The 10,161-nt window shown below is 57.5% G+C and overlaps 1 protein-coding gene across 1 annotated transcript in view; it reads left to right on the top strand.

The window, feature by feature from the left end:
* Positions 1–1,984, top strand: part of LOC144243986 (uncharacterized) — a 2,672-nt gene extending 688 nt beyond the window's left edge. Inside the window, exons 2-4 of the mRNA XM_077779149.1 lie at positions 63–212; positions 474–506; positions 1,680–1,984. Coding sequence (XP_077635275.1) covers positions 63–212; positions 474–506; positions 1,680–1,984 — 488 coding nt within the window. The remainder of the gene's footprint in view (positions 1–62; positions 213–473; positions 507–1,679) is intronic.
* Positions 1,985–10,161: the final 8,177 nt, after the last annotated feature.

Raw genomic sequence — 10,161 nt, forward strand, 5'->3', positions numbered from 1 at the left:
CGTACTGTAACGTACTCCGTTCTCCTTCTTTGTAGTCTTTTTTAACCTTATATACCATGCAGTCTCTCTAGGTCTCCCTGCTATGAAGGATGAAGAGATCAAGGTCTCGGCCCACTCCTGCACTGGCCTGTTCTGCACCCAGCACCCTCACTCATCCCCACTCCCATCCCTGGAGAAAATGCTGTACCCCTGCTGTACCTCTGCGGGACCAGGTAGGCCTCCGGCTCCCATTCCCATGGGCTCAGGAGCAGCCTGATGAGGGAGCAGAGAAGTCCCCATCCAGGCAGCCCAGGACAAGGGATCCTTGAAAGCCTGTCCCATTCCCCATGGTGCCCCAAAGCCACCTTCCTAACAGCACTCCCCTCTCCAAAGCTTCACCTAATGCCAGGATTCTCATCAGGGTACTCAGGGTCTAGCCCGGGCAATATCGCTCTGTACTCTCAGACCCTGATACCCACGCTGCCCACTCACAGGGCTTCTGGAGGGCCTGGAAACCAGCACTGGAGGTAAGGGATTTACTGCTCTCATCATTCCCAAGGGGAGCGCAAGGCCTCAGGTGCAGGAACTGGAGTCTCCTGGCACCGAGGGGTAGACCCAACCACCTTGTGAGGCAGGGGAAGAGGCTGGGATGGGGGGGGGGGGGGCGGCCTTTGGGTTTTATTTGGAGGCAAAATGACTGGTTATGTAATGGAGATTCAAATCGCATGCCAATGAGCACATCTCAGTGAGAGCAGCCACTCTGGGGAATAAAGCTGTTGCCCTGGCAGAGGGGGACAACCACAGGGAATCAAACCGCATCCACCTCCAGCTGGGCCGGGGGTGGGGGTTTGGGTGGGGGTGGACATGGGGGGGGGGTGGAGATGAAGTCTGCATTGGTGAGGGGGAGAATCCAAGGGACTCAGGCTTAATGACCTCCACCCCCACCCCCTGTCCATCCTGAAATTCAAGTTTGTAATTGGGAAACACTGGCTGAAAGGGGCAGGGAGAGTCCAGGAAGAGAGATGCAGAGGGAGGGAGAAGGGAGCATACATCCAGCTGCTGGGAAACACACCAGTCTCAGAAAGAGTTAGCAAAGCACCAGACCCCAGCGCCAACAAGGGATAGTGGGGAGGGGAGGCAGCCAGCGAAGAGCCTTAGTAAGTCCTCCAGCCTTGTCAGAAGAGGAAGAGGCCTCAGCCCAGACCTTGAAAGCAGCAACGTGGACCCCTAGGGAACTTTTCCACACTGGGAAAGAACTGGCCTGACAGTGTCCAGCCCTTCAACTTGGGAAGGAGGGTGGTGTGTGTTGGGGTGCTCCAGAGCTGGGGGCAGCCAGGCTCAGAGGTAGGGGGCTGGCTCCAAAGGGGCCCTGAGGCCCTTACTGGCCCATCCCCAGCTTCAGCAGCTGGCAGATGAAAGAACTCAAGCAAAGCAGCCCAGCGCTGAGTAATGCCCCTGGCACCCCGCGCCCAGACCCACCCACAGCCAGCCCGAGGGGGCAGAAGGGACGGCGGCGGAGCCCTCGGGCCCCGGGATCCGGGTCCCAGGAGCCAGTGGGGCTGCCGACCCAGCTCCCTGAAGCTTGTCGTGAGGTCCGGCCCGGCAGGGGGCGAGTGTGGCGCAGGGAGGGGGGTGTCCGGCCCCAGTGGCCAAGGACATCCCGCTCCGGGAACCCCCTCCCCCACTCCCTCTCCCTCCAGCTGTGCCGGGGCCTCGCCAACGGAAAACGAAAACTCGGGCAGAGGAAACGGCGGCAGGCGCCCCGCCTGAAAAACCCGGACAAAAGGCGCGGGCCTCCCGCCCCCGCTGCCCGGCCGCTGGGGGCCTGGCACGGCCGCCCAGGTCGGTGCCCTCTGCCCTGGCAGCCCGGTGCGCGTCCCGGCCCTTGCGCCTGCCTTCCTCCTCCCGCCCCCCGCCCAAGGCAGCTCTCGCTCCGACTCCCTCACCNCCCCTGCACTCGACGGGGCTCACCCGCCGCCTCTCCCCCAGGGCAGCTGACTGGTAAAGGGGGCTCGGGCGGGGGTTTGCGCTGGCAGCGGAGCTAGAGGGCAGTATAGCCTGGAGAAGAGAGGGGGTCTCAGGGAGACAACTTGGACCAGCCTCCCGGGAACCGGCCCAGATAGATGGTGATCCTGGCTGGCCCAGGAAAGAGGCCAAGGGCACCGAACCCAAAACTAGCACAGGGAGAGGAAGGGAAGGAGGAGGGAAGGGAGAGAGAACCAGAGAGAAACAACCAGACAGAGGTGGTCAGAAACAAAGACTGAGGCACAGGAAGCATGAAAGAGGCAGAGACAAGATAAAGACAGAAGAGAGCAGCAGAGAAAAGTCAGAGACAAAGATGAAGAGACCCAGGATTGAAAAGAAGAAAAGAAGGAAAAAAGCTTACAAAACTTTTGCATCCGAGACCCATGGAGACAAGAGCAGAGATGGTGATGCCCATGGGGGTGGGGGCGGGAGAGAGCTTTCCGGGGCTCCTTGCCCCATTATCTAAGGCCCCCATCCCAGGCAGAGTCTCAGCCCAGGACCCCAGGGAGACAGAGGAATGGAGGCTGGAAGGAAGAGGCTGGCAGGTGCCCCAGCCCCTCAGACCCCGAGCCAGCCAGCCTGGGACTCAGGCCTCTGGACCAGCCCACAGATCTGCTCTGCAGTAGACAGCTGTGAGAGCCCGGATGCCCCCAGGCCTCCTGGTTACACGCCCTCCATGGCCTCCCTTTGGGGCTTCATTCCAAACAGGCCCAAAGAGCCACGGGAGTCTTGAGCCAGTCCACTTCCTTGCCCCCAAGCAGGACCCCTTCAGGTCATCTCCTGACGAGCCAGGAAAAGATAGTCCCTCAGTCCTTCTATTTCTGCTGGAAAGTTCTTTCTGCTATCTAACTAACATCCTTCTTTTTTTTTTTAATATTTTTTATTTATTTCTAGGGGAGAGAGAGAGAGACAGAGTGAGCAGGGGAGGGTCAGAGAGAGAGGGAGACACAGACTCTGAAATAGGCTCCAGGCTCTGAGCTGGCTGTCAGCACAGAGCCCGACGTGGGGCTCGAACCCACAAACCGTGAGATCATGACCTAAGTGAAAGTCGGACGCTTAACCGACTAAGCCACCCAGGCGCCCCACTAACATCCTTCTTACTTTCTATTTCCTACAGCCTATGCTTACCTCTTTCCCACGCCTTCTTGCAGTTTTAAAGGGCTCCTGTATTCCTTCTCCCAGGTTATGAAGAAAGGAAAGCAAAGGCCACCGATAGTTAGGAATATGATTTGGATATAAGACGGGCAGTGAAAGTGGAAGGCTGACTCTAACTACTGGAAGCACCCACCCCCTATGGGGCAAGGAGACTTCACAGAACCTGGTTGCTTCACCACCATCACCAACCCCAAGTCCCTGCAAGATCAGGGACTCAGGTCCTGGAGGGGACAGAGTGGCTCAGACACCACCTGGGCCACCCCTGCTCCTGTGAGCCAGAGGAAGGAGACGCTGACTTATTTTTAAATCTTACGTTTTATTTCATTTCTTTTACATTCCCTGGAAGTCCATGGAGAGGGATGTTTTTACAATGATGGAAGGGCACTTAATGACTCCTCTTCCTTCCCCTCTCTCTCCATCAAGGTCGTGTACAGCTGGAATTATCCCCCACTTCTGAGAAGTCCTTCCTGCTATCTAACTGTAATCCATCATACTGCCTGTATTTTCTTTCTTGGTTTTCAACAAGGTTCCTCCTTTTACCTCTTTCTGTCCCGTAGTTCCAGTGGTTCAAGGCTTGCTGCCGCCCTGGCTCGGGGGGGGGTCCTTTTCTCTCAGAATAAATGGGTTGTCTATGTGAGGGGGAAGCGGTAGCAGAGATCCAGACTGAACTGAGGCTGTGGGGGAGGGGAGAAGGGAGGTGACCACTGGGGTGCCCATGGCTCACTTTTTCCAGAGCCCGATGCCCTCAGACCCTGCGGGAGGCAGTGAGAGGAAATGAGCTCACACCGGCCAGCAGATGAATTCCTCCCTCCACAATGCACTGCGCTCACCTCCCCCACCCTCTCCCACTTCCCAGAAAGTGCGCTCTTCCCCCGCCCAGCTGCCCTTCCCACCTCTTCCTGCACCTTGGCCCGCACCCCCATCCTGTCCTGGCCCTCCCCCATCTATTTTCTTCAGCCCTTCTTCCCGTCCTTTCCCTCAGACTCTCCGGGCCACACTCCCTGGTGCCCCCACCCACCCCCAAATCCACTCTATTCCTGGCGCACTCTTGCTCTGGGAGTGCTAGAAGTAGAGCTCAACAGGTGAGGAAGGTGTTCCTCACTGAGGACCCTCCTTATACTTCCCCCTCTTTCTAAGCTCCTCCCCCAGCCCAGTCACCTGCCTCTGTTCACAAATGCTTACCGGGAACCCTAGTATATGAGGGGTTGAGGGAGTGGAATCCCCCTGGGAATATGGAGATTAGACCTAGCTCCTTCCTCTGAGGAGTTCTCGGCTTCACCAATCCTGAGATCTCCGAAAAGGAGCAATGGAAGGCTAGAGAAGCTGAGGAAGGCTTCCAGAATGTGTGGCCTTGAGCTTTATGGTTGAGGGGGGCAGTGAGGTGGAGTGGGGTATGGTGGGGGGGAAGTGCTCCAGGGAAAAGGACTACCATAGACAAAGACAGAGGCAGGAGAAAGCAGACCCTGGTGGTGCGGCTGGCACCAAGCAAAGGGTATGGAGGGTACAAATGTGGGCAGGAAGCATGGAGGGATGAGGAAGGAAATGTGGGCGGGGATATGACGATGGAGTGACTGGGCCTGAGGCATTTTGATTCTGGCCTGGGCCGGGGGCAGGGATTTAAGCAGAGATGTGCCACATTGCAGAAAAGAAGGAGGGCAGCAGAGACGGGGGGGGCGGGGCGGTGCAGGGGACACTGCACCAGGGGAGGGGCAAGAAACATCAAAGACTCCCAGGAAAGGACTGGTGACCAGCTGGGTGCTGGGGGAAGGAGAGTGTTCTCAGGGAGAGGGGGCCTGCCAGGCTCTGTAAATCCTTTGTATGTATTATTCCAATTCAGCCTCACAAAGGAGCTGTGAAATAGATACTATAATTCTCATTTTATGGATGAGGAAACGGAGGCCCAGAGAGCTTGAATCTCTTACCCAAGTCCACCCAGGATCTGAACCCAGGCATTTGGGCTCCAGAGTCCACACACTTAACCCATAGGCTGTGTTGCCAGTGGACATCTCCCGGTAGAGAGGCCTGAGCTGGGGACATGGCTCTGGAAATCACCAAGAGACCAGGAGTGTGATTCAGATTCTCCAAGGACAGGTGACAGGACACAAGGAGCACCTCGCCAGTGCATGAGCCTTTAGGGGCAGGTGAGGGAGGAAGAGGCCATGAGGAAGACAGAGACAACAGAGTGGAAGCAGGTGGCCAGAGGAAGTGGCGCTGTGCTGGGCAGAGACTGGAGGAGGCAGAGGCCAGATTACACAGGGAGAAAGAGCATCAGGGGTGAGGAAGTGGAATCAGGTCTGTGGACATACCACCCTGAACGTGCCTGATCTCGTCTGATTTCAGAAGCTAAGCAGGATCGGGCCTGGTTAGTACTTGGATGGGAAGAAGTGCAATCAGGCTGGTTAAAAACCTTAGCAGCACTCAGGGCGCCTGGGTGGCTCAGTCGGTTAAGCATCCAACTCTTGATTTCAGCTTCGGTCTTGATCTCATGGTTCATGGGATCGAACTCTGCACTGGGCTCTGCACTGGTGGCGTGGAGCCTGCTTGGGACTCTCTCTATCTGCCTTCCCTGCACAAGCTCTCTCTCTCTCAATAAATAAATAAATAAACTTTAAAAAGTAAGAAAGAAAGAAAGAAGGAAGGAAGGAAGGAAGGAGGAAAGCAAGCAAGCAGCATAGGTGAGCTGTGGGCGAGACTTGGGTGGGAGAGAGCCCTGAGAGGGTGATGAGTGGAGTGAAGGAAAAAGCAGGGGCTCCAGAGGAAGAACCTGTGTTCCCCACCGTCAGGGAGGAGTCCTCAGACCAGAGCCATCCACGGTCAGGGTCAGGCCTAGCCCAGGAGCCAGCTAGGAGTTGTATAACGTCACCAAGGAGCACTGACTCAAGAGTCCAAAGACCTGGGTTCACATTCCCATCCATTCCCCATCCTGCCCACCTGATGTGGGATTGTATGTCTTTGAGGAAAAGGACATTCTCTGAACCTGTTTCGCCCTCTGTAAGATGGGACCAATAAGGCCTTCTCTGCCCGCCTCCCATTTGGGACTCACATTCGGTAATGGATTCAAAGCACACTGTGAGCTGAAAAGGAGAAACAGAGGATGGAAGAAGGTGGGCTCTGGGACAGGTGGCCAGAAACCCGGACGACAGCGGCTGCCCTTCCACCGAAGGGGAAAGAGCACCCCCTGGTGGAGAAGGGCGAAAGGGCAGGACTAGAGGGGAGAGTCTGTTCTTGCGACTCCGACTTTTCAGCCCCCAGGTTGTCCTCTGCTTGTCCCCCAAAAGCAACCTACCCCCACCTAAATGTTCATCTCCAAAGCAGGCGTGGGCCCAGTTCATTCAAGTCAAGAGGTGTTTATCAAGCGCTGATTACGTGCAAAGCGCTGTGCTGGGCGGTTGGCGTGCCTGTCCTCTTTGAGCTCATATTCTCCGTGCAAGCAGAGCACTGAGATAAACAAGAGGGCCCTCCTGTAATGAGGGCACAAGGCAGGGGCCCTGGGAGGCAGTGTTTGGCTTAGACCTTGAAGGCCTTCAACTGGCAATGGCAGAGGAAAGGAGGCCCGGGGAGGAGGACGTGGGGGCCCAGGGTCTGGCAGAAGCCCAGGGCATCCCACAGAGTGGACCTCGAGGAGCATCCTTAATGGGGTCGGTGGGGCAACGGTCCACTCAAGAAGACACCAGTCCCCGCCCCCATCCCTGCTGCCAGGAATCCGGGGGAAGAGGAGTCACCTGAACACCTCTCAGGGAGAGAGGCCGCAGACCCCTGGCCTGGCTGGGGCCAAGGGGCAATGGCAACCTGCCAAACAGCTGGGACCTTGGCGCAGCAACCTCTGGGCAGCTGGCTCGGGGTGGGAGCGAGAGGCTCCAGCTCCTCTGGGGTAGCAGCTGGGCAAACAAGCCACACCCGTAAAGCCCTGGGGTCAGGGCAGGGGATGGACAAAAGATGCCCCATCCTGCCATTCTGCCCCGGCAGCCCCTTCAGGGAGACCATGTTCATCGTGATGCAGGGAGAAGAAGAGGCCTTGGGCTGCGGTCTCAGCCCCGCAGGCTTCCAACTGCGTGACACTGGGTAATTGAGGACCTGGTGGCCTGGACTGAACGTGCAAGGCTACCGGCTGACTTATACGGACAATGACACCACCAGGCACATCGCAAAGACGTGTTAAAATGCGTTGAGTACCTACTGTGTGCCAAGCGCTGTACCAACATTATTTCATTTTCTCCCCAGGACAACACTGTAAGGTGGTATCATTAGCCCCGCGATCTCAGTGAGGAAACAAAGCTCAGAACAAGCGCTTTGCCAACATTATTTCATTTTCTCCCCAGGACAACACTGTAAGGTGGGTATCATTAGCCCCGCGATCTCAGTGAGGAAACAAAGCTCAGAAAAGGTTAGGTCGCTTGGTGAGGTCTGATGCCAAGCCTTTGCTCTATGAAGCAGGATCCCTCTGGGAGGAGCTAGGCCAGGTAGTTCCCTCCAGCTCCTGGATGCTAAATTCTGAGGTTCTGTGTGAGGGTTTTTAAATTCTTCCAGCCACTGGCCTGCAGTCCTGCATCTGCCACGGGCCCCCAGACCCTGCCTAGCTGTCCCCCACCACTGCACATCCTGCACCCAGGCGGGCCCTGGCCCCCCTCCTCCCTGTCTCCATTTTGCCCTTCTAGGAGAGGAGGCAAAGGGAGAGGAGGGAAACATGGAGGGAAGGAAGAGAAGGAGAGGGGAGGGGTGAAGGAGGAGGGGAAGGGGAGCTCCCACCTCCCCCTAGAAGCTCTGGAAATCCCCGGCAGCTGCTCCCTCTCCTCTGTCTGGCTCTGAGCCAGCCCCAGGAGGGAGAGGGGAGTTGGATGGAGAGAAAAGAGGGGCAGGGCACCGCCCGCGGGGGGCATGCCCCTCAGTCCTGGCACCCGCCCCACCTGGCAGTTCCAGCCCCTGTGAGGGATTCCAGGCATGCTCCCCTTTAAGAAACCCTACATGCCGAAATCCACACATACCACACAGACACATCGGGGTGGTTCTTGCACTATAAAAGGATTCTTTGCTTCACAAGAGGGCTCAGCACATGGGACACTTAAAATAGGAGCTTCCCCTGGTGAAAGAAGCTCCGATTTCAGAAGCACCCCATACACACCGCGCTCCTGGGACATCCAGAAAGCTGGTGACGCCCATGGGGCCGGCAGGCTGGGGCTGCCTTAACACATTGCCATCAGCCTAGGTACCTCCCTGGTTGTGCTGATCATCAGAGTCCCAGAGTCCCTGTCTTGTGGGGGGAGAGGGGGCGAGTGGCTCACGGGCTAGCAGACAGGCTGGCTGCTGTGCTGCTCAGCAGAAGTGTCCTAGGCTAGAAGGGACCTGGAAAGCCACCGTTCAGCGTAGCTGCCAGGGACTTCACAGCAGCCCCAAAAGAGGACAGATACCCAAGACCTTCCCATGTCCCTTTGATGGGGACAGGCAAGAGCCCAATGTCCTACCCTCCTCCAGCCCTCGCCTCCCCTCCATGATGCCAGGGCACAGGGGAGCCAGGCTCTCTCCTCTGGAAAAGGGGGAACAGCTGACCCCCCAGAAGAGGTATAGGGAAAGCTGATGGGGGGGACAATTGCAAGCAATCTAGGCAGAGCCACCCTCCCAGTGAAATGCATGTAGGGTCCTCTAGGCAGAAAGTAGTGATGGCCCCTAGCCCTACCCCTCCTTTTTTTTTTTAAATTGAGGTGAAATTCACATAACATAAAATTAACTATTTTAATGTAAGCAATTCTGTGGCACTTAGTACCATCCCCCACCCCCCACTTGTTTGCACTCAGAGTGGAGCTGAGGGTAGAGTCAGTAATGACAGCAACAGCAGATGATGACGAATGGAGTCCCCTTCCCCCTGCCAGGCTTGGTGCTGCCACCAGCCATTTAAATTAACAGCCAAGATGCCAAACAGGCCTGGAGACTAGACTAGCCCACAACTCCGCCCCGAACATCACACAGCCCAGGAAAGATGCCCAGAGCACTTCATGCCTCCCCAGAACTTAGGATCACCCCCTCCCCAGACTCCTCACCCTCCATCTCTCCTCCCGTCCCTCCTCATCACTATCACAGATAACCCAAGAACCCCTCTGCCAGGGGCAGGGGCCCCGTGTTCAGTCTGGAGGGCAGGGGTCTCAGAGCCCAGGGTCCCAGGCCACTGCGTTAGGCTGAGCAACCCCAACAGCCCAGGAGCGTGGCTGAGCTCAGCAAGCCCAGGAACAGAAAACCCCAGCACCCCAGAGCCCACCCCAAGTCAGGATTATGAAGGGAATAAGACAGCTTTGGGAGAAGTCCCCTCACTCCTGCCCACATCAGGCTGTGCCCTTCTTCGATCGAGACTACAAGTCAGGATAGAGGCCCCCCCTCGCTCACTTAAGGGGACTGGCCCTGCTTGTCCATTTGCTGAACTCCCTGGAGGGGGTGAGGAGCTCCACCCTGAGCGGGCCTTCACCCCTGCCCCTTTCAGACGGAGCCTGTGTAAAGGAAAAGACAGCCCCCAGGGCCTGGCTGGGGCTGCAGGTGTGCATTCGGGGTGCATACAGAGAAGCTGCCCGGCCCACCCCATCTTCTCACTGCCATGAAATGGTGGCGGCCGCTGCTGCAGCTGCTGTAATTGGGAGGGGAGGGGGAGGCTGGCCGGGAGGAGCCCCTCCATGTGCAGGTGGGGGAGGGAGGGGGTTGTATCTTGAGGTCTCGCTGGCGGTCAGCGGTAGTCGGGCTCTGGAGAGCTACCCTCACCTCCTGTCCCTCCTTCATTCCTCAGAGCCTGCAGCCCCCTTAGGCCTAGGGTCCTGGCCGGGGCTGGGACCTCACCGAGTGGGGAGGGGGGCTTCTAAATGAGGGCGCTCTCCTTCTGGGTGGGGAGAGAGGCAGCGTGCGCGCCCTCTGTGCGCGCCTCCCTGTGTGTCCGCGCGTGTGTGTGCGTGTGTGTGTGTGTGTGTGTGTGTGTGTACCCACCAGCTCTGTGTCACACCAGCCCCATCCCCATCCCTCCCCCAGAGC

This window comes from Crocuta crocuta, unplaced genomic scaffold, assembly GCF_008692635.1.
Source record: "Crocuta crocuta isolate KB4526 unplaced genomic scaffold, BGI_CrCroc_1.0 scaffold68, whole genome shotgun sequence".
NCBI lineage: Eukaryota > Metazoa > Chordata > Mammalia > Carnivora > Hyaenidae > Crocuta > Crocuta crocuta.